Source organism: Neovison vison, chromosome 12 (genome assembly GCF_020171115.1).
Source record: "Neovison vison isolate M4711 chromosome 12, ASM_NN_V1, whole genome shotgun sequence".
Classification (NCBI taxonomy): domain Eukaryota; kingdom Metazoa; phylum Chordata; class Mammalia; order Carnivora; family Mustelidae; genus Neogale; species Neogale vison.
Window position 1 is genome coordinate 97,543,453 of NC_058102.1, and position 25,294 is coordinate 97,568,746.

General features: G+C 35.5%; 1 protein-coding gene and 4 pseudogenes across 1 annotated transcript; 2 read left to right on the plus strand and 3 right to left on the minus strand.

Moving 5' to 3' along the window:
• Window positions 1–655: 655 nt before the first annotated feature.
• LOC122890997 lies at window positions 656–1,200 on the minus strand (annotated as a pseudogene).
• A 186-nt stretch (window positions 1,201–1,386) lies between these two features.
• On the plus strand, window positions 1,387–9,058 carry LOC122890998 (annotated as a pseudogene).
• Window positions 9,059–12,235: 3,177 nt separating this feature from the next.
• Window positions 12,236–13,171, minus strand: LOC122891274 (olfactory receptor 6C3-like). The gene has a single exon (XM_044226818.1). The coding sequence runs from the start codon at window positions 13,169–13,171 to the stop codon at window positions 12,236–12,238; it is 936 nt and encodes a 311-aa protein (XP_044082753.1).
• Window positions 13,172–15,225: 2,054 nt separating this feature from the next.
• Window positions 15,226–15,382, plus strand: LOC122892709 (annotated as a pseudogene).
• A 4,630-nt stretch (window positions 15,383–20,012) lies between these two features.
• Window positions 20,013–20,994, minus strand: LOC122891663 (annotated as a pseudogene).
• Between the last annotated feature and the right edge of the window lie 4,300 nt (window positions 20,995–25,294).

The window sequence follows — 25,294 nt, forward strand, 5'->3', positions numbered from 1 at the left end:
GAATTCCTATCAAATGTCCTGGTGGCATGAGTGTAAAGATGACTGCCTAACTATTCACCTGCTATATATTTAAAAATAATACAGATAAAGAAGGAAAGTATGTAAAAAATGGCACATCACATGTCTTAAGCATAACTAGAAAATAAGACATATGACCTTCAAATCATTTGTAGTAATAGAAACACTCCAGTCAATTAGCTGAATTGGAGAATTGGACAGACACTGAAGATAGTGTGCAAAAAATATGGTTGTTACAGATAATTTCATATTTTTTATAATTTCAGGAAAGAAACCATGATATTAGTAACAAAAAAACTAAGAGTTGATTAAGACAGTGTATACAATACAATACAGTATAATATTTTTATTATTAGAACAATCGCCAAAAAAACTGATATTTTATAGCCATGGGATTTCTATTTGGAACTCTAAATCAATGAGAAAGTGAAACCTACAAACAGTTTGAAGGAAAGACACAACATGGTTACTTTCAGTTTAAAGAAAGCTTCAACAAAGTGCTCAGCCTTGGAAGTATCTCTGAGATGGATATGGGAGGATATTGTAGAAGTTGAGATTTTAATTTTTCTTTGTTGAATCTTCATGATGACATCCATTCATGTTAATATATATTTTCATTTCTTTCTCAATAACACTGTTAAGTAAGTTTTTGTAAACTTGTTTTACTTGCTGGTTCACCAGGACATAAATAAAAGGATTCAACATGGGGCGTGGCAATTGAGGTGTTGAGAATAGGTGTTCTTTTGGTTAGTGATGCTCTTTCTCTTGCTGAAGGCTTGACATACATGAACATACAGCTCCCATAAGAGATGGAAATGACAATCAGGTTAGAGGAGCACGTGGAGAAAGCCTTTTCCTCTGACTAGCAGATGGGATTCTCAGTATCATGCTAAGGATGCACAGGTAGGAGAGAATCACTAATGCCAAAATGAAGAGCAGAGTGACAAAAGCAAAGTAAAAACCAGTCATATTTAAAAGCCATGTATCTGAGCACAAGAGTTGTAAGATGTGGAAATAGTCACAAGAAGCACAGAAATCTAGTTGGAGGATGAATATGAGTGGTGGGAAAATAGTAAGAAATCCTCCTAGCCAGGACCTAAAGACAAGCAGGGTGCAGATTTTTTTGCTCTTGATGGTGTACTGAAGAAATTTGCAGATGGCAATGTAACAATCAAAATACATGGCAGTGAGAAGAAAAAATTCAGAAACACCCATGAAGATGAAGAAAAATAGAGTTAAACAATTGTTATAGGAAATGGTCTTGATATTTGTAGTGATTTCCCCCAAAAATCTTGAGATAGAGACACTGGTGAATGTGATTTCTAAGAAGGAGAAATTCTGCAGGAAGTAATATATAGGAGCCTTGAGATGACAGTCTATCAAGGTGAGGATGATTATGGTTAGGTTTCCAGTGACACTTAATACATAAGCCACAAATAAAAAGATAAAGCTGTGGGTCATCTGAGATGCCTAAGGGAATAAACTCTGTAATCATTGTATTATTTCTGATGCTGCTTTTTATTTTCTTTAAGCAAAATCTAATCTAATTTCTGTTGAGAAATCTAAAATTTCTGTTGAGAAATAAAACAAAATTTTAAGCAAAATCTAATTTCTGTTGAGAAATCTAAAATTTCTGTTGAGAAATAAAACAGAAAGAAAGAGTACGTGAATAGTAAAGGAATTGAGGATTTAAATGTTCATATTTGCTTCTTTTTAAAATTTTTTATCTAAATTCAAGTTGGTTAACATATAATGCAATACTAGTTTCAGATGTACAACTGAGTGACTCAATATCCACATACTACATGTGGTGCAAGTTACAAATGTCCTCCTTAATGCCCATCACCTATTTCACCCATTCCCTCCACCCACCTCCCCCTGGTAACCACCAGTTTGTTCTCTATAGTTAAGAGTCTGTTTCTTGGTTTGCCACTCTGTTTCCTCCTAAGATTGTTTGTTTTGTTTTTTAAATTCCACATATGAGTGAAATCATAAGGTATTGTCTGTCTGTGATTGACTTATTTTACTTACTATAACAACACACACACACACACACACACACACACTCACATGCACCCCATATTTTCTTTACCCACTCATCAATTAATGAACATTTGGGCTCTTCCTATAATTTGGCTATTGTTGATAATGCTGCTTTAAACATAAATGTGCTGTCTCACATTTAGGTCCTTCATCCATTTGGAATTTAATTTTTGTTTATGGTGTAAGAAAGAGGTTCAGTTTCATTCTTTTGCATGTTGCTGTCCAGTTTTCCTAACACCATTTTTGAAGAGACTGTCTTTTTCTCATTGGATATTCTTTCCTGTTTTGTCAAAGATTTGTTGATCATAATGCTGTGGTTTCATTTTGGGGTTTTATATTCTGTTCTACTAATCTGTCTGTTTTTGTGCTGTACTGTTTTCATCACTACAGCTTTGTAATATAACTTCCAAGTCAGCATTGCGGTTCCCCAGCTCTTCTTTTTTTCAAGGTTGCTTTGGCAATTCAGGGTCTTTTGTCATTCCATACAAATTTTATGATTGTTTATTCTAGTTCTGTGAAAAATGTTGTTGGTATTTTGATAGGAGTTGTATTAAATGGATTGATTGCTTTAGGTATTGTAGATAGTTTAACAGTATTTGTTCTTCAAATCCATGAGCATTGAAAGGCATTCCATTTCCTTGTGCTATTTTCACTTACTTTCATCAGTGTTCAATAGTTATTAGAGTACAGTTCTTTCATGTAGGTATCTTAAATTTGTTTTTGGCGTAATTGTAAATGGTATTGATTCCTCAATTTTTCTTTCTGCCACTTTTTTTGATATATACGAATGCAACAGATTTCTGTACATTGGCTTTGTATTCCTGCAATGTTACTGAATTCATTTGTCAGTTCTAGCAATTATTTGCTGGAGTCTTTTGGGTTTTCTATATAGAGTATCCTATCATCTACATATAGTGAATGTTTGACTTCTTTACCAATTTAGATGTCTTTTACCTCTCTTTGTTGTCTGATAGCTGAGGTTATCACTTCTGTTAATATGTTAAATAACAGTGGTGACAGTGGACATCCTGGTTCTTGTTTTTGGCCACAGAGAAAAAATGCTCAGTTTTTTCCCCATTGAGGATGATATATAATTTGGGGTTTTCATATATGGCCTTTAGTATGTTGATGTTTGCTTCCTCTCTCCCAACTTTATTGAGAGTTTTTATATGAATGGATGTTGTATTTGTCAGATTCTTTTTCTGCATCTATTGAAAGGATCATATGGTTCTTATCCTTTCTTTTATTAATATGTTGTATCACAATGATCAATTTATGGATATTGAACCACCCTGGCAGCTCAAGAATAAATACCACTTGATTATGTTGAATGATTCTATTAGTAACTGTTTTTCAGTTTACTAGTGTTTTGTTGAGAGTTTTCATATCTATTTTCACCAGGGATATTGGCCTATAGTTCTCTTTCTTAATGGAATCTTTGTCTGGTTTTGGTATAAGGGTAATACTGGCCTCAAAGAATGAATTTAGAAGTTTTCCTTCAATTTCTATTTCTGGGACTAGTTTGAGACGTATAGGTATTAACTATTCTTTGAATGTTTAGTAGAGTTCACCTGGGAAGCCATCTGGACCAGGACTCTTGTTTGTTGGGAGGTTATTGATTATTGATTTCATTTCTCTGCTGGTTATCAGTCTGTTCAAGTTTTCTGTTATCTTCCTATTTGGCTTTTGATAATTTATATATTTCTAGGAATTTATTTATTTCTTCCAGGCTGTCCAATTTGTTGGTATATACTCTTTCATAATATTCTCTTAAAATTCTTTGTATTTCTGTGGTGTTGATAGTTATTTCTCCTCTTTCATTTGTGATATTTTTAGTCCTTTTTTTTTTTTTTAATGAGTCTGGCCAAAGGTTTGTCAGTTTTATTGATATTTAAATTTTTAAATTTTTATTTAATTAATATATTTTTAAAGTTTTTATTTGTTTGACGCAGAGAGACATAGCAAGAGAGGAAATACAAGCAGGGGGAGTGGGAAAGGGAGAAGCAAGCTTCCACTGAACAGGGAGTCTGATGTGGGGCTCAAACCCAGGACCTTGGGATCATGACCTGAGCAGAAGTCAGATGCTTAATGACTGAGCCACCCAGGAGCTCCTTTTAATGTTTTTAAAATTTTAAATTAACATATAATGCATTATTTGTTTTAGGGGTACATGTCTCTGTTTCATTAGTCTTACACAATTCATAGTACTCACCATAGGACATACCTTCTCCAATGTCCATCACACAGCTGCCCCGTCCCTCCCACCCACCTCCACTCCAACCCTCAGTTCATTTTCTGAGATTGAGTCTCTTATGGTTTGCCTCCCTCTCTGGTTTCATCTTTCCCTTCCCCTATGATCCATTGTCTTGTTTCTCAAATTTTTCATATCAGTGAGATCATATGATAGTGGTCTTTCTCTGATTGACTTATTTCACTTAGCATAATACCCTCTAGTTCTATCCATATCATTGCAAATGGCAAGAGTTCATTTTTGTTAAAAGATTTTATTTATTTGACACACACACAGAGAAATCACAAGTAGTCAGAGAGGCAGGCAGAGAGAGAGGGGGAAGCACGCTCTCCGAATAGCAGAGAGCCCAATGCAGGGCTCAATCCCAGGACCCGAGATCATGACCTGAGCCGAAGGCAGAGGCTTAACCCACTGAGCTACCCAGGCGCCCCAAGAGTTCATTTTTTTATACTTGCATAATATTCCATTATATATATATATTATCTCTTCTTTATCCATTCAACTGTTGATGGACATCTGGGCTTTTTGAATAGTTTGGCTATTGTAGACATGGCTGCTGTAAACACTCAGGTGCACGTGCCCCTTCAGATCATTACCTCTGTATCTTTGTGATAAATACACAGTAATGTCATTGCTGGGTTGTAGGATAGCTCTATTTTCAACTTTTTGAGGAACCTCCATACTTTTTCCCAGAGTGGCTGCACCAACTTGCATTCCCACCAACATGTAGGAGGGTTCCCCTTTCTTTGCATCCTCACCAACATCTGTAGTTTCCTAACATGTTAATTTTAGACATTCTGACTGGGGTGAGGTAATATCTCCTTGAGGTTTTGATTTGTATTTCCCTGATGCTGAGTGACGTGGAGCACTTTTTCATGTGTCTGTTGGCCATTTGGGTGTGTTCTTTGCAGAAATATATTTTCATATCTTCTGCCCATTTCTTGATTGGATTAAAATTTATTATTTGGTGTTGTTTGATAAGTTCTTTATAGATTTTGGATACTAGCCTTCTATGTGATATGTCATTTGCAAATATCTTCTCCCATTCTGTCAGTTGTCTTTTGGATTTGTTGACTGTTTCCTTTGTTATGCAAAAGTTTTCTATCTTGAAGAAGTTCCATGAGTTAACTTTTGCCCGTGCCTCCCTTGCCTTTGGTGATGTTTCTAGGAAAAAGTTGTTGTGGTTGAAGTTGAAAAGGTTGCTTTCTGTATTCTCCTCAAGGATTTTGATGGAGTCCTGTCTCACACTGAGGTCTTTCATCCATTTTGAGTCCATTTTTGTGTGTGGGGTAAAGAAATGGTCCAGTTTCATTCTTCTGCATCTGTCTCTCAAATTTTCCCAACATCATTTGTTAAAGAGATTGTCTTCTTTCCATTGGATATTCTTTTCTGCTTTGTCAAAGATTAATTGACCATAGAGTGGAAGGTTCATTTATGGGCTCTCTCTCTATTCTGTTCCATTGATCAATGTGTTTGTTTTTGTTCCAGTACCATACTGGCACAGTATGCATCCAGTTCTTCCAGATTGTCAAATTTGCTGGCATTTAGTTGTTCATAATATGTTCTTATAATTGTTTGTATTTCTTTGGTGTTGGTTGTGATCTCTCCTCTTTCATTCATGATTTTATTTATTTGAGTTCTCTCTCTTTTTGAGAAGTCTGGCCAAGAGTTTGTTAACTTCATTAATTCTTTTCAAGAACCAGCTCCTAGTTTCGTTGATCTGTTCTACAGTTCTTTTGGTTTCTATTTCATTGATTTCTGCTCGTATTTTTATTATTTCTCGTCTCCTGTTGGTTTTAGGATTTCTTTGCTGTTCTTTCTCCTTTAGGTTTGGGTTAGGCTGTGAATTTGAGACTTTTCCTTCTTTCTTTCTTTTTTTCTTTCTCTTTTTTTCTTTCTTTTCTTACTCTCTTTTTCTTTCTTTCTTTCTTTCTTTTTTAAAAGATTTTATTTATTTATTTGGCAGAGAGAGACACAGATGATGAGACAAAGATGATGATCACATCTTTTTAATAGAGCTTGAAGTCCAGAATTGTGATGCTGCCAACTCTGGTTTTGTTTTCCAACATTCCTCTGGCTATTTGGGAACTTTTGTGGTTCCAAACAAGTTTTAGGATTATTTGTTCCATTTCTTTGAAATAATTGATGGTATTTTCATAGGGATTGCTTTAAATGTGTTCATTGCTCTAGGCAGCATTGACTTTTTCACAATATTTGTTCTTTCAATCCATGAGCATGGAATGTTTTCCCATTTCGCTATGTCTTCCTCAATTTCTTTCATGAATATTCTAGAGTTTTCTGATTATGGGTTTTTTGCCCCATTGGTTGAATTATTCCTAGGCATCTTATGGCTTTGGATGCCATTGTAAATGGAATTGACTTCTTAATTTCTCTTTCTTCTGTCTTGTTGTTGGTATATAGAAATTCACCTGATTTCTGTGCATTGATTTTATATCCTAACATTTTACTGAATTCCCATATGAGTTCTAGCATTTTTGGGGTAGAGTCTTTTGAGTTTTCCACATAAAGTATCATATCATCTGCAAAGAGTGAGGGTTTGACATCTTTGCAGATTGGACACTTTTTATTTCTTTTTGTTGTCTGATTGCTGAGGCTAGGACTTCTAGTACAATGTTGAATAACAGTGGTTATAGTGGACATCCCTGCCATGTTTCTGACCTTAGGGGAAAAGCTCTCAGTTTTTCCCCTTTGAGAATGATATTATTTATGGGTTCTTCATAGATGGCTTTGATGATATTGATGTATGTACCCTATACTGTGAAGAGTTTTGATCAAGAAAGGATGCCACTTGCTTTTTCTGCATCTATTGAGAGTATCGTTTGTTTCTTGTTCTTTCTTTTATTAATATATTGTATCACATTAATTGTTTTGCAGGTGTTAAGCCAACCTTGCAGCCTAGGAGTAAATCCCACTTCTTTGTGGTGAATAATCCTTTTCATGTACTGTTGGATCCTACTGGCTTGTATTTTGGTGAGAATTTTTACATCCATATTCATCAGGGATACTGGTCTGTAATTCTCCTTTTTGATGGGGTCTTTGTCTGGTTTTGAGATCAAGGTAATGCTGGCCTCATAAAATGAGTTGAAAGTTTTCCTTCCATTTATATTTTTTTGGAACAATTTCAGGAGAATAAGTATTAATTTTTCTTTAAATGTTTGGTAGAATTCGCCTGGGAAAATGTCTGGCCCTGGACTCTTGTTTGTTGGGAGATTTTTGGTGACTGCTTCAACCTCTTTACTGGTTTTGGGTCTGTTCAGGTTTTCTATTTTTTTTTCTGGTTCAGTTGTGGTAGTTTATATATCTCTAGGAATGCATCCAATTCTTCCAGATTGTCAAATTTGCTGGTGTTTAGTTGTTCATAATATGTTCTTATAATTGTTATCTATCAGTGAGAGAATCAGTTGTTAATCCCATATTCTATGCTTATGGCTGTGGTTGTTGTTGTGGATAACTCAGTGCTCAATCCAAAAATGACAGAAACTCTTGCCAATGAGAGATGATATTATCATACAGACATATGTTACATGTGAGATTACCAGTGGAAGAGTTTGGGATACTAAGCTTCTTTAGTGAAAGCAATTTTCTGCATCTAAATTTAGGGATTAAGTTTAATTCCAAAAGAGTAGTTGTCTTCTGAATTTTTAATTTCCTAAAATATGTTATTTTGGGGAGAAATCTCCATAGGCCAAACCTGGCATTTTAGATGAGCTTATTTAGTACTTATGTGAAGGAAGGGCTTTCGTGGAAAAACTAGCAACCTATTCTGACATTCTAAGATTTTTTGGTATATGTTCATGTTGCAAGATTTCTTACCTCCCCCAGAAATTGGTATAATGGCTTCTTTGGGGGGCACAGCATTGATCTGAATCAGTGTTCAGATGCCTATTGGCCATATATACATTATTTGTTCCCTATGAATATCTGTATTATTCTTTAAAAGGAGACGAAAGCATATTCATTTAAAGGGATTGTTAATATCTTGTGGGGGGTAGGTAAAATGTTAAACAGAGTTTAAAACATATAATGTTGCTCTTTTCATCTGGTTATTATGTCATGAGTCACCATGAGCAGCAAAGTCTCCAAGTGACACCCTGTACTGGTGGTGTGGGAAGTTTCTGAAGATTGTGGAGCTGCAGATCAGCTTGAAGAACTACAACCCACAGAAGGACAAACGCTTCTTAGGACATTTGGACTCAATTCCACTCCCTGCCCCAAGTTTTGGGGGACCAGCAGCACTGTGATGACTCCATGATTGTGGATATTCCCCACATGGACACTGAGACACTGAAGAAACTCAACAGGAATAAAAAATTAGTCAAGAATATGACCAAGAAGTGTGATGCCTTTTTGGCTTCAGAATCTCTGATCAAGCAGATTCCACAAGTTTTGGGTCTAGGCCTGAATAAAGCTGGCAATTTCCTTTCCATTCTCAACCCACAAAGAGAACATGGGGCCCAAAATGAATGAAGTAAAGTTCACATTCCAATTCCAGATGAAGAAGTTGATATGTCTGGGCTTGGCTGTTGGCCACATGAAGATGACAGATGATGAGCTTGTGTGCAACATCCACTTAGCTGTCAACTTCCAGGTGTTGTTGCTCAAGAAGAATTGACAGGAGGTCTGGGCTTTATATATCAAAAGCATCATGGACAAGCCCTAGCACCTGTACTAAGGCATACCTCTATAAACCCTAGTGCTAACATTAAAAAAAAAAAAAAAGAAAGAAAAATGTAATATCCATATGAGGAACACTAGTATTGGTTTTATAGCATAATTTTTTTCTGTGCATAATGAATTGAGTCAATAAAATCAGCTTCTCATGGAAAGCATAAAAGAGAAGTAATGACTCCTTTCAGTTTTCTCTTTCTATCTACATTATTCCCATTCACTTCATTCACTTTAACAACTGTCATTTGAAATCATTATTCTCTTTGCCCAGGATATCCATTTAATTATATTTTTTACTTTTACTTGGAATTCTTACTGCATTATTGCAAATGCTGTGAGCAGTCCTATATTTTATATTCATAAGGCCCTGGGTATATGTTTTTATAAAAGATTAATAATTCCATACCTAAATGTCTACCTTTTTATCTGTTGCTCAAAATCTTATAAGGTGGTGATGGTCCATTCTGATAATCCAAATGGCTAATGCATGCCTGCAATGTAGTTGCTTTGAAAGTCTTTTCAGAAATAACATCTGAATGATTTTCACCATAAGAATTAGGAAGAAATTGTAAGAGACTCTTAATCTCAGGAAACAAACTGAGGATTGCTGGGGAGTGGGGAGGGAGGTGTAGGGTGTCTGGGGGGTGGACATTGGGGAGGGTATGTGCTATGGTGAGTGCTGTGAATTGTGTTAGACTGATGATTCACAGACCTGTACCCCTGAAGCAAATAATGCATTATATGAAAAAAATGCATTTTTTTCATATAATCAAACAGCAAAGGCAAAGAAGACACAGAATGTGGAGAGCTGAAAAAAACCTTTTGATAATTTGTTCCTATAAAGCATTAAAAATTACAATAGGTAGGAAGGAGAGGTGAACCATGAGAGACTATGGACTCTGAAAAACAATCTGAGGGGTTTGAAGTGACGGGGGGGTGGGAGGTTGGGGGTACCAGGTGGTGGGTATTATAGAGGGCACAGCTTGCATGGAGCACTGGGTGTGGTGAAAAAATAATGAATAATGTTTTTCTGAAAATAAATAAATTGGAAAAAAATTACAATAGATAAGAAAAAAAGAAGGAAAAAGAAATTATATATTTGAGTTTCTTAATCTGCTGTTAATAATAAGCTGTTAATATACACATAATAGGTATTAAATATTGTTAATGGTTTTTCTCTTAGTTTATATAGTTTGTGCATGGACTTAATTTGTCAAATATATCTCAGTGTTTCCTAATGTACATTGATAAATGCTTGAAAAAGTCTTAGAAATCTTGACTGTGGTCTTTGATATAAAATCCTTCAATATAGATCTGAGACAGTAATAGATATGGTTTGGTAGCACGTTAAATGGAATGTAAGATGAATGTAGGATCGACAATTTAGTTTGAGAATAAAGGGAGGCATGCTGGAGAGTCTTGGAGACTATCATAATCCTATTCTCAAAAACCATTCTTACTGGGACACATGGTTGGCTCCGTAGTTAAGTGTCTGCCTTCAACTCAGATCATGTTTCTAGGGTCCTGGGATTGAGCCCCACATTAGGCTCCCTGCTTGGCGGGAAGCCTGCTTCTTCCTCTTCCACTCCCCCTGCTTGTGTTCCCTCTCTCACTGTGTTGCTTTCTGTCAAATAAATAATAAATATATATATTTATTTTAATTCTTACTGAGGAAATAGTGTGACATTTTTTTAAACATATGTGATAATGACCAAGAAATAAAATAAAGGTGAAAATTGAGATAACACCCAAAGCAGACAAGGTTTTTGTTATGCATGTGACTTTAGGGTGAAAAAAAAATCAACCATTAGCAATTATAGTGAAACTGACACTAATTGTGCTAAGGCAGGAAAACTGACATTTTCTTTGACAATGATATCATTACCTGACCAATAGGCTTCTCATGCTTAAGTTACTGCATTGATCAAATTAAATTTTAATTTCATGTAGTTTCTCTCCCTCACTAGAATCAGATAAGTTAGAGCAAGAATCCTCCTTCTCATCACTGAATCCCCAAAGCTTGCCATAAGTAAGAAAAGCCTGAATGAGCTCATTAAACATTACAAAGTTCTTTAACAATCCTAATATTGAACATGAGCTTTTATTCATAATTTATTACAAGTGAAAGTCAGGGTGAAGATGAAAGTAACCCAACTAGTCTGGGTTTTGAGGTGAAAGGAAAGTGACTGAAATGACAGTTCTGAAAGCTGCAGTCTCTGTACATTGAACTTTCTACCTCAATTTCATCATGTTCATTCACCTATAAATCAGAAGCAATAATGTTCACTTTCTAAGAAGTTTTGTAATATAAATACTGCATGTGATTTGCTTAATACAGAGTAGAGCATGTAGAATATTATCAGTAGATGTTATTTCTCTTCCGTACTTCCCAAAACCCTAAAGTCAGTTTTAGATGCCACAAATAAAGCTCGGTTCTCCAAAAAGGTGAACTTCCAATGGTTTATCATAGTTTCATCCATTTTATACATCTGGTATATTTTTACATTGTCTGTTCTTCACCTATTTTTTTAATTTTTGGAGGCATTTGATCTGCCTAAGGAAAAATACTTCTGACTAAAAGAGATTAGTAATGAATAGCACCCCATAAAGTTGTTGGCAGGATTAAATGAGTCAATACAAAGAAATCAATAGCTCTAGAAGGTAGGAATTGCTGAAAATTTTTCTGTTATCTTCTACCCCCTTCTATCTCCTTTCTCTGCCTCCTCATTAGCATCTTAATTATGATAAACAGTGTAAATATTTTTTAGTACGTATGAGTCTCTAATCTTTTAATATTTTAAAGTAGATATTTATATTTTATTCCCAGTCCTCTGGTGATTGTGTTTACTTGATTTCATGGAAATGACAAAGAGAATCAAAGTTTTCTAATAACACTATCTATTACTGGGTAAGAATGAAAAGTTCAGAAATCCACATCAATCCTGATACTCTTTCCATCAAACTAAATGCCCAATGTCTCTTCAAAGGTAAACTATTATCATTCAGAATCATAATCATTAACCTAGATGTTTTATTGCATTGAAAAAAACTTGAATTTACAGAAAATTCTGAAACAATATTCAGTTCATCAAATGTATTGAGTTCAATGATTAGGAACTTTAATATGGGAGTGAAAAGGGATAATACATAACTCTAGTAGAGGAAAGGGAGTTTCGAGAAAGTGTGAATAATAGTATTTACAAGAACGTCATCCTTTTAATGCTCCTTACACTTTCATTTACTAGAGAAAATCATAACCTTTTGGATAGTATCCTTAAAGGCTTGCTTTACTTGCTGGTTCCTGAGGGTATATATAAATGGATTCATCATAGGAGCGACAGAAGTATTCAGAATAGCCACTCCTTTGATCAATGATGCCTTTTCTTTTGCAGAAGGGTTGGCATACATGAATATGCAGCTTCCATAAGAGATGGAAATGACAATCATGTGTGAGGAACATGTAGAAAATGCCTTTTTTCTCTGACTGGCAGAGGGTAGTTTCAGAATTGTTCTAATGATGAACATGTAGGACAAAATTATTAGTGCCAAAGTGAAAAGCAGAATCACTATGGCCGAGTAAAAACCGATCACTTCTAAGAGCCATGTGTCTGAGCAAGATAATTGCAAGAGGGGAAAATAATCACAAGCAAAGTGATCAATGACATTGGAACCACAGTAATCTAACTGGAGAAAAAGAATAACTAGTGGGAAGATATTTAAAAATGCTGTCAACCAAGCACAAAAGACAAGTAAAATGCAGACTCTTTTGTTCATGATGGTTGTATAATGCAAGGGTTTACAGATGGCAACATAGCGGTCATAGGACATGGCAGTTAAAAGGTAAAATTCAGTTATACCCATGAAGATGAAGAAAAACAGCTGAGCTGTACAATTATTGTATGAGATTGTCTTGTCTCTGGTGATAATTGTGCCCAGAAATCTAGGAATACAGACAGTTGTAAAGGATATTTCTAATACAGAGAAGTTCCTGAGGAAGAAATACATGGGAGTCTGTAGATGGGAGTCAACCAAGGTGAGAGTGATGATGGTCAAATTACCAGTGACGCTTAATATATATGTGATAATTAAGAGAAAAATCATAATCTGAAGCTCTGGGTCATCTGATAGCCCTAGAAGAATGAATTCTGTGGGTACTGTGTGGTTTTTCATTGTTGATCCTTTCTTCCCCACTTTAGAGCAGAAACTGTATGTTCCCCTGTAGGACATAAAAATTTAAAACAAGATTGAGGTTAGAGTACAGAATCTTAAAAATATCCACAGTGATGAATAATCTATGAAACCCAAAAACAAATGCTTTCCTTCAGCAACTCTCCAATTTTTACTGGACTTCACATTCAAGTAATATATTATTTGAAGTTAAATACTGATTTCTTTTTGTTGAAAATGCTCTGTCAGGGGCCATGGATAAAAAAATCTTATACTAACATTTAAGCAGAAGGTATTTTCTAATTTTTTTTTAAATATTAAGAATCTAATTATTCTTGAAAATATTTAGCTCCTTTTTTAAAAAAAAACATGAAAATACTCTAATTGACATTTTTCTTTTCCTCAATATTATAAAAACTGGTTTGCATTTGGATAATCTAAATATAGGGTTTGAAATCTCACACGGGTTACTTAGGCCCACCTCCACATTTTATATTTGGAGACCTACATTGTTTAGGGAACTTTTAGAAGGTTACACAATTAGTCACCATAGTAATCATCTTACTGTAGAATGTGCATGTTTATCCATGGGAATGTTTTGTTGGCATTATCTCATAAATTATTTTCTTAAGGGTTTGGTTGATGCTATCACACTCATATCTTTTTTTCTTTTTTCTTTTCTTTATTGATAAAAAGTCAGAAGGATAAGAAGGTAAACTTCTATTAGTAAACTAGTTGTCTAGAGTATTTGAAATCATTCAATGCATAATCCTTTTTTTTTTTTTTTTTTACAATACCGTTATGGAAAATGAACAAGTGGATGGTCAAAATAAATCAACTGGGAAGCAGATATTCTTTCCAGTTTTAAAAATAATCTCGTTTTTGTGACAGAGTACATTTTTAAATTAGAAAAAATGAACAATCCAATACTTACTTCTGTTTCTGCTTTAGGATTTCATTAATAGTCTCTTAGTAGTAAGCAAGTATTTAATTTTTTTTAAAGATTTTATTCATTTGTGTGACAGACAGAGATCACAAGTAGGCAGAGAGGCAGGCAGAGAGAGGGGGAAGCAGGCTCTCCGCCAAGCAGAGAGCCCGATACGGGGCTTAATACTGGGATCCTGAGAACATGACCTGAGCCAAAGGCAGAGGCTTTAACTCACTGAGCAATCCAGGTGCCCTAGCAATTATTTAATTTTTAATATTATAATGGTTGTAAATCCACAAACATATATGCAAACATGATTTTAATACATTTAACTAAAATGAAGATTCCATATTATATTGAAGAATAAAAAATTTACTTACTTCCTGATTCTTCTTGATGACCTAGTCTCAAATTTTCATAACTGATTTGCTTAACCATTTACACAATTTCAGAGCTGGTAAATTGAGTTAGCGAAATATTTGGTTTCTACTGTGCTCTCAAAACAAGTGTGTTGATTTAACTTTTTCATGGTTCTTTTCAGGAATTATAATTCTCTTTGAATCACAGTATCTTTCATTCCTGATACTATAAAATGCTGACAACGTTTTATTATAATTCAACTCATTCTTGCTTTTCATCTCTCTCTCAAACTCCACATTCAATTCAGTTACACGTTGGTTGACTAGTGCTTTCCCATTTGCCTCTTTTCATATACTACAAAACACTTATTTATCCCATCATTTTTCTTTCTATTCATGTAAACATTTAAAACCAATATTTTGTAATTCTGAGATTATAATCTATAAAACCTAAGTAATATTTTCCTCAAGTTAATGGACTGCTATATTTTCCTGTAAACGCTGTTTTGAGAAACATATGGAATGTTCTTCTCTATGTCTGACATACAAATGGAACTGGACTTATTTTATCTGTGTCTTTTTGTTGACCCTGGGGGAATTCATTAAGTAAATAGAGTGCCAAGGAGAAGAATCATTAAAGACAGAGGTGAATCATTTTTATAAATATTGATTAAGAAGTACAAAAAGCAAAATGATTCAGGTAAATAGACAAATGTACAAGCGGCGAGATCCTAAGTATGTGAAAGCTTGATTTAGAATTTCACACTTCTATTGCTTCTCGGCCTTTTGGCTAAGATCAAGTGTAGAATTTCACTCTCCTGTGATTGCATAAGAAATCCACATTTTTCTTCCAGAAACTGGACTTGTCTTCACTAGAATTAGTGTGCTGATACCTTTTGAATTTTGGCAACCTAGAGAAGAACTCTTTATCAGGATGAAATGATGGAAAACACTGCTGTGGATTTCTAGTATGACTGTCTTCTGAAATGGACAACATTTTAAAGACTGACAAGAAGGTTTATACCTATATTGATCCTTTGAATTTAGGGAAGCCATACCCAGGCCCCTCCCTAATGTGGCTTTTATTGCCTTTTGATGACTTTCTTCACTGTGCTATTTACATACATTAAGCAGTTATTTATATTTGTGTGTATGACATCTTCTCATATTGGTAATATTATGAATCAATAAAATAAATATCTGAAAAGCTGGCATTGGATATTTTGAACTTGTTTAATCCACAATTCCTTCAATGAGGGATGTCATTTTTATTCCTAGAAGGTTAATATAGTATAGAAATATAGGGGTCCCTTGGTGGCTTAGTGGCTTGGGCCTCTGCCTTCAGCTCAGGTAATGATCTCAGGGTTCTGGGATCAAGCTTCACATCAGGCTCTCTGCTCAGCAGAGACAATACATAGATGCTGAGATGTGTCAAATTTATAATTGCTACATATTAAAATAGGCATTGAAAATATTTATTCAAGATATTTCAGTGGAGATGGTGAAACTGATTTTCTACTTGTGAAAATTCTATTCCTTTGCCTTTAGTTTTGTATCCAAATAGCAATTCTTTTTGTATTTTATTCAGAGCTTTTACTGATTACCAGGCACTGACCATAAAATTATCTCATTTTTTCAAACAGGCAGATAATACAAAACCGTCTGAGGTCAGTGCTATTATTATTCAGGTAAAGAAAGAGTGAGGCGGAAAGAAGTTAAAGTGTCTGGTGTCCACCATTTGTGTGTTTGTGAGCAACACAATCTTTAGTGACTCATAGGGAAAGGGAATGAATTTTTATCTCACAAAGCACTGTACTTCATGAAATATCCTATTAGACATGTTTCTTCTCCATATCTTTTCTCGAACTCCTAGATACTAGATTGTCTCTCTTTCCTCCTTGATCACCCTCTCACTCTCTAACTTTCTACCCTTACTGCTTTATTCCTGGTTTCTAATAGCTGTCTAGCTTTTCTATAGGCCTCAGAATAATTTACTTTTAATGAAGACTAATTACATCTGTTACCCTCCTATCCACAACCTAGTAGGCATCTGCTTTTAATCAAAAGATAAAATTTGTTAAGTCAAATTGTTAAGGGATCCAACTCTTTTAAGACTTTCTCTAAAACCTGAACTGGCATCATATTACTTGATACTTCCAGTATGTATTACTAATCATTTTCAGTGATATATTATCATGCTCTTGTGGAGGTAAGCCACTCCACAAGATGTTGGTTGGTCTCCTATTTACTGATTACCATTATTTAATTGAGCTACTAGTCTATAATTTGAATTTTTAATTTCAGAAGTGTAATGATTGACAGATGATGTTGGACCTCATAAATTACTAGGTGCAACCCATATAGTTATAAGAATTTTTTGTGTGTGAAAAAAATAAGGGTTTGCATTACAGGAGTTCCTACCATTAGAAAGTTCCAATGCAAACCTTAACAAGACTTGTTCTTAATAACTTCATGAAAAGTCAATACACATCAAATAAATTGATTTTGCATAGTTGTCAAAATCCCTAATGTAAAATAAAAGAAGAAAATGAACACCAAATGCATTAGAAAATATTCAATTAATTATTCCTTTGTCATACAAAATGTCTAGTTATGATAAAATACACATTTTATTTGATCACTGTTTTAAAAGCTAGCTCACTATTATGTACCTTATTACATGGGTTTATGTTGGGTGAAATATTTAGTCAGTGCTCTGATTGCTATGACACTGAAATCATTCTAAATTATTCAAACGTATTAGTGTGTTCAAAAATATTTATCAAATTCCCACTACATGGCAGGTTCAAGTTCTAAAGGGGGAGTATTAGTGATTCTGGTAAAAGTCTAACAACTGCTTTTCAGGGCGTGGAGGTGAGGGGCTGATCTGTAGAGCTGATCCTGTTCCAAGATGTGAAGTCTCTCACATGGCAGGTTTCAAGCTACTATGTGGGCTTTCTGAATGCAGAATTGAGAAGACACAGTACAACTGGCTTTTGGGAAGCATCTAGTCAGGTTCTGCACCGTGCTGCAGGGACCACAGCATTTTGTCTGCAGAGGAGACCGAGATCTCTGCTCTCCTAGGGTGAAGGATATGAGCGAAAACAGGCAATAAGCAATGAACATGATAGATTCCCAAATTATAGGGTCTTTTATAAATTAATAACTATTTTGTAAAGGAAGAGAAAACTGAAAAACCTTGGAAGTGGAGGGCTACTATAATTGTATGTAGAGAAATTGGGGAGGCCTTATTGAGGTGACATGCAGATATCTGGGGGAGGAGTGTGTCTGGTTTAAGAGCCATCTAGTGTAATGAAAAAGTGCTCCATATCACTCGGCATCAGGGAAATACAAATCAAAACTACAATGATATATCACCTCACACCAGTCAGAATGGCTAAAATCAACAAGTCAGGAAATGACAGATGCTGGCGAGGATGCGGAGAAAGGGGAACCCTCCTACACTGCTGGTGGGAATGCAAGCTGGTGCAACCACTCTGGAAAACAGCATGGAGGTTCCTCAAAATGTTGAAAATAGAACTGCCCTATGACCCAGCAATTGCACTACTGGGTATTTACCCTAAAGATACAAACGTAGTGATCCAAAGGGGCACATGCACCCGAATGTTTATAGCAGCAATGTCCACAATAGCCAAACTATGGAAAGAACCTAGATGTCCATCAACAGATGAATGGATCAAGAAGATGTGGTATATACACACAATGGAATACTATGCAGCCATCAAAAGAAACGAAATCTTGCCATTTGCGACAACATGGATGGAACTAGAGCGTATCATGCTTAGCGAAATAGGTCAAGCGGAGAAAGACAACTACCATATGATCTCCCTGATATGAGGAAGTGGTGATGCAACACGGGGGCTTAAGTGGGTAGGAGAAGAATAAATGAAACAAGATGGGATTGGAAGGGAGACAAACCATAAGTGACTCTTAATCTCACAAAACAAACTGAGGGTTGCTGGGCGGAGGGGAGTTGGGAGAAGGGGGGTAGGGTTATGGACATTGGGGAGGGTATGTGCTTTGGTGAGTGCTGTGTAATGTGTAAACCTGGCGATTCACAGACCTGTACCCCTGGGGATAAAAATATATGTTTATAAAAAATAAAAAACTAAAAAAAAAAAGAACCATCTAGTGTAAATGCACTAAGGCCTTAGGAGGAAAAAATCATGTGGTTTGCTAAGAAAGGTTTATTTGTTTCTTCCTTTCCAGTATTAGTAAATGCATTGGTGCTTGTCCTGCTAGTCTCCTGGATAGAACATCCAGTATAGTACTGAACCAATACAATGATATTGAGCTTGTAACTGAACTTTGTTAAAATGATTTTTCTATGAACAAAGTATATCATGAAACAAATAAGGTTTTGCATCATTTGCACCTAAATGAATTGTATTTGTAAGGTATTATATCAAAAGAGCCAGAAAAGGTATGAGAAACTTATAATCTTCAGTACTGATTATCAAAAAGAGCAGTTTAACATCAAGCATTTAAATACACTACTAAGGAGCTCTGGGTGGTTCAGTGGGTTAAGCCTCTGCCCTCAGCTCAGGTCATGATTTCAGGGTCCTAGGATGGAGCCCCATGTTGGGCTCTCTGCTGAGCAGGGAGCCTGTTTTTTCCCAGCCCCCTGTCTGCCTCTCTGCCTACTTGTGACTTCTCTCTCTGTCAAATAAATAAATAAAACCTTTAAAAAAATTAATATACTGCTAAGAAACGGTAAACTTACTCATATTTGTTATCTAGGAATATTTATGTCTTCAGACTTTTTTAAAGAACTGATATGGTTTATGTGTTAATTAAGGAGTTGCTAGAAATAAGGACTACCTCATGTTTTCCATAAATAAGTGTGACTTCATAATTGCATTTTAAATTGATAAATGATATGACACAGAAAATTTTCAACTGGGTACTTGAAAAATACTTTTTGAGATTTCTCAAAAAGAGTAAATACATCACTTTCTTAATGCTAGTTTTTTACATAGTTACTAAGTATGCTATCATATGGAGAGGATAGTACATGTAATATTCCAGTAAGAATAAGTTATATTTACAGTTTTCGTATAGTAAAATAATAATAATGTCGAACATGACAATATTTTTTAAAGAATGTTTCCTGGGGAAATCATAAAAACATTTTAACTCATTGATCTTACAGTGTCTTTTTGTCTTTCTTTGATTTTATTAGTTTTATTGTGAAATAATTGGTATTTAAAAATATTTATAAGAAGGAAATGAGTTCAGTCTCATAGTTACAGAGTGAAAAGACTATCTCAAAGGAAAGAAAATGCATGAAAAAGTGATTAGAATATATATATATACTCAAATATATTGGATATTTGGACATATATCTACATATGTATTTATGAATTTCACAGTATTTCTCAAATATCCTCAGTATACTGCTGGTAATAGAAATACAAGTAATGAAACAGAACTCTAGTGAGACTATATGGATATTTATAGACCTTGGTGGGGCCCTGTTTCTTATTTACTTGTTCTTGATTATGTCTCCAATTTATGACAACACTTTTATCTTTTTTTATTTGCTTGAGAAAAATACAGTCTTCCTTGCCCTATCCATGAAGGATTGCTTGACTTGCTGGTTCCTTAAGCTGTAAATAAAGGGGTTCAGCATGGGGGCTACTGAGGTGTTCAGCACAGCAACACCCTTGCTCAGAGACACTCTGTTTTTTGCTGCTGGATTAATGTACATGAAAATGCAGCTGCCATACGAGATGGAGATGACAATCATTTGGGATGAACAGGTGGAAAAGGCCTTTGTCCTCTGACTAGCAGAAGGAAGCCTCAAAATTGTTCTAATGATATATATGTAGGACAGAATTATTAATGCCAAAGTGAACAGTAGAGTAAACACAGCACAGGAAAAACCCACTGTCTCTAGGAATTTTGTGTCTGAACAAGAAAGGTGTAGTAAGGGGAAATAATCACAGGTAAAATGGTAACATTGGACTTATAGTAATCAAGCTGTATGAACAGCATGAGTGATGGGAATATGATTAAGAATGAAGCCAACCAAGAGGCAAAGGCAAGGAGTATGCAGACTCTGGGATTCATGATGGTCATGTAATGCAGAGGTTTGCAGATGGCAATGTAACGGTCATAGGACATGGCAGCCAGAAGGCAAAATTCAGTGATTCCCAACAGAATGAGAAAAACAAAAACAAAAACAAAACAAAACAAACAAAACAAAAAAACAACAACTGAGCAATGCAATCATTAAAGGAAATGGTTTTATCTCCTGTAATCAGGGTGCCCAGGAACTTGGGTATGCTGACAGTTGTGAATGAAACCTCTAGCAAGAAGAAATTTCTGAGGAAGAAATACATGGGAGTCTGGAGGTGGGAATCCAGCAGGGTAAGGGTGATAATTGTCAGGTTCCCAGCATGTAGGTGATGAGCAGAAAGTCAATGGTCACCCCCTGAAGCTGTGGGTCATCTGACAATCCCGGGAGGATGAACTCTGTTAGTTCTGTGTGGTTTTTCATTTCTTTTCTTCTTTTGTGTAGACTAGAGGAGAAAACACAAACAGAAGGATTAGAGAAAGGGGATTACATATGGGAAGCCGCTGGAATTGGTCTCTGGAAGTAAACTAGTTTAATTTAGTTTAATTTAATTTAATTAATTTAATGTAAGAGAACTTCAAGACAACATGATAAAAGTAGGTGACATGTTTAAAGTAAGTTTTTACCATGTACCACACTCTGTGTTTTACACAGAATGTTTCTTCACAAAACCTTTATTTCCCTGATTGGGAACTGATTCTAAAAAGATTTTTAAAAATCTTATTTGCAATACATACCCTACATGAGAAGAACAGGAATTTTAACCTAGGTTTTTCTGGATATTTAATAACTGGAATAGAAATGCTTCCTGTTGACTCTCAGAATAATTCCCTGAAGGATTCCCTTCCCATTGAGAAAATCTTTGTCCTTTTACCACCACAAATTGTCTCATTTCCTCATTTCTGTCACATGAATTAGGTGTATTATTACTTAGTATTATTAGTATTAGTATTAGCATTATTACTTAGAAGTATAACATAGAAAAGACGGTATGTTTGGAGAAAGGTCACTCAAATGGGGATGTGACCAAAATTTGAAACTCAGTGAAGTTCAATTTTTAACATTGTGACTAAATTCCCAAGTTTTTACTCTGGTTCACATTCTTCTTTTCCAACCTCCTATGCCTTATCTGAAGCCACAGTTAATGAATTCTTTGACACGATGTCCTCAGACTATAGAGAACACAGAATTGACAGAAGGCACGGGAGCAATTAGCAGGTCGATCTACACATTCATGGGCTAAAGAAACAATGTATTTATATCTAAAATTATTTTATAGAACATTTTTTCCTTCAGAGTTTCTTCTATCTAAATGTTGGTGGTATTATTCTTTATATATGAATTCTGCTTTCTATCCCATATTATAATTTTATATTTTTCCTTTATCTACATGAGTATTCAGTTATAGAAGCTTTATTATGCCAACACCTTGAAGTATAGGATAAGACAGCACATGAAATCCCTTTATATTCTTTTCCTGTATAATAATAACAATAATAATACAAATGCATTTTAAAGTGAAGCTAAATTTTTCTCAATAAATCAAACCAGTCCATTATCATATCCCTCATTCTGTGCATTCTCACTAAATAGTAAAGTGTTCAATTCAGAGTCATGAAGGAAGTTTTGCAATAGGATATTTAGTTTAAGATGTAGAATTTTTTTATTACTGGCATATAATACATCATAATACTGTGAAGTTTCTTGCTCTTTTTTTCCCCTTACATGTCTGAGCTCTCTTTTCACTCACTTCACACTGTTTAGCAAAAAAAATATTGCTGTTGGTTATTTAAGGCAAATTCCAATGCTACCAGAAAAGCTTATGAAAGTCACAGGAAATGAACATTTCTTTTGCTATTTCTCAGGACTGGAGGAAGCAAGCTGAAGAGCTTTTAAACAGACATCACAGTGACATATTTTGTAATCAAACTTATGGCAATTCTAGTGTATGATGGATATTTCAATCATAAAAGTCATTGTTCTCAATAAACAATCCTCTATAATTAACATTGTGTGTACCCTCGTTGATCTGTTAAGTTATTTCTTCTTCTGATGTTTTTGGTAGAGTGATTAAAAATATATCCAAGATTCTAAAACATCATTTCACGTTTTCCTTCCTAACTACTTATCCACATTTATTTTACCCAGTCACATGTAATTTATGTTCACAAGATTTGTAGTCCCATTTGCTCCTTTCTTTTCAAAGTATTCCACTCTATCATGGATATCTAATTGTAGAATCAAGTGTGTCTTTCATTGAAAGTGAAAATTAACATATTGTATAAATAACTATTTGCTATTTTGTTAAATAAAATCCTGGAAATGATTTTTAGGACACTTCTGCCATTCCATATACGTTTTGAAAAAAGAACAACAGCATTCCCCAGATAGTCCAGTTTAAAAAAACAAGAATTTTTAAAACCTACTAAAGATGAAGAGATTGTTTTCTTTACTTTTGTAACAATTAGAAGAAGCAGTAAAGAGCACCATGATTCCACAATATAATTGGAAACTAACTTTATCACCCTGCACTCTCCTCTTAAGTTAAAGAGAGAGAATTCTTTAATTCTGTGTGCTAAATTCTCTCTTCATAAGTTAAAACTCCTTAAAGAAAGTTGTGAATACATATTTTCACCCACAAATTAGTACACAATTTTCCAATTCTCTTTCTCTCTCACTTGACACTCCTTTTTCTTGGTGTTAGATTTAGATGTGAGGCTAATTTGTCAAGAGAAGAAAATACTGGTTTAATGTGGTATCTTGAGTAACAATTTGGTTTTATAACAACCACTTTTTTTTCTGGAAAGATTCACTCCATTCCTGACCATGTTTGCTGACAGTTAATGTCATGCAAGAACTTCATGGTGACTAAATATAAAAAATCTCATGGGCATAATAGAGTCAAAATGGCGGAGAAGTAGCAGGCTGAGACTACTTCAGCTAGCAGGAGATCAGCTAGAGAGCTTATCTAAAGATTGCAAACACCTGCAAATCCATCGGCAGACCGAAGAGAAGAAGAACAGCAATTCTAGAAACAGAAAAACAACCACTTTCTGAAAGGTAGGACTGGCGGAGAAGTGAATCCAAAGCGAGGGGAAGATAGACCCCGGGGGGAGGGGCCGGCTCCCGGCAAGCGGCGGAGCAACGGAGCACAAAATCAGGACTTTTAAAAGTCTGTTCCGCTGAGGGACATCGCTCCGGAGGCTAAACCGGGGCAAAGCCCACACAGGGTCAGCGTGGCCTCAGGTCTCGCAGGGTCACAGAAGGATCGGGGGTGTCTGAGTGTTGCAGAGCTTGAGGATATTGGAACGGGAAAGCAGGCTGCAGAAACAGAGCCGAGAGTAAGCTCACAGCTCGGTGTTGCCTTGAACTGGTCGCAGGCTCGGTGAGCTCGGAGCGCGGCCGGAGGTTAAGCAGACGCGAGTTACTAGGAGCTGTTCGCTGAGGACGCACTGGGGAGCAGGGCCCCGGGCTCTCGGCTCCTCCGGGCCAGAGACCAGGAGGCCGCCATTTGTATTCCCATCCTCCGGAACTCTACGGAAAGTGCTCAGGGAACAAATGCTCCTGAAAGCAAAGCTGAGCGGATCACTCAGCCCGGCCCCTGGTAAGGGCGGTGCAATTCTGCCTGGGGCAAAGACACTTGAGAATCACTACAACAGGCCCCTCCCCCAGAAGATCAACAAGAAATCCAGCCAAGACCAAGTTCACCTACCAAGGAGTGCAGTTTCAATACCAAGGAGAGCAGCAGAATTCCAGAGGAGGAGAAAACAAACCACGGAACTCATGGCTTTCTCCCTGTGATTTTTTAGTCTTGCAGTTAATTTAATTTTTTCCTTTTTCATTTTTTTTCTCTTCTTCTGCTAAACTTTTTTTTAACTTTTACCCTTTTATTTAATGTTTTTTAACTAGTTTAATATATATATATATATTTTCTTTTTTATACTTTTCTTTATTTGTTTTCTTTTCTAATACTTTTTTTTCTTTCTTTATTTTTGAACCTCTTTTTATCCCAAAATCAGAAGAGATCCCAATCTCTTCAATCTCTTTTTTTAATTCTTGATTGAATTTTTAATTCAATCTCTTTTTTTAATTCTTTTTTTTTCTTTCTTTCTCTTTGAACCTCTTTTTATCCCCAAATCAGAAGAGATCCCAATCAGAAGAGATTGGGAGATCCCAATCAGAGGAGATCCCAATCAGAGGAGATCCCTCACCCAATCGTGAGCGGGGAGAAATCCCCCTCAGGATTTGGGATCTCTTCTGATTTTGTTAAAGCATATTTTCCTGGGATTGTTGCCACCCTTTTAGTATTTTAATTGCTCCTTCATATACTCTTAGCTAGAAAAAATGACAAGGCGGAAAAATTCACAACAAAAAAAAAGAACAAGAGGCAGTACCGAAGGCTAGGGACCTAATCAATGCAGACATTGGTAATATGTCAGCTCTAGAGTTCAAAATGACAATTCTCAAGGTTCTAGCCAGGCTTGAAAAAGGCATGGAAGATATTAGAGAAACCCTCTCCAGAGATATAAAAGCCCTTTCTGGAGAAATAAAAGAACTATAATCTAACCAAGTTGAAATCAAAAAAGCTATTAATGAGGTTCAATCAAAAATGGAGGCTCTCACTGCTAGGATAAATGAGGCAGAAGAAAGAATTAGCGATATAGAAGACCAAATGACAGAGAATAAAGAAGCTGAGCAAAAGAGGGACAAACAGCTATTGGACCATGAGGGGAGAATTC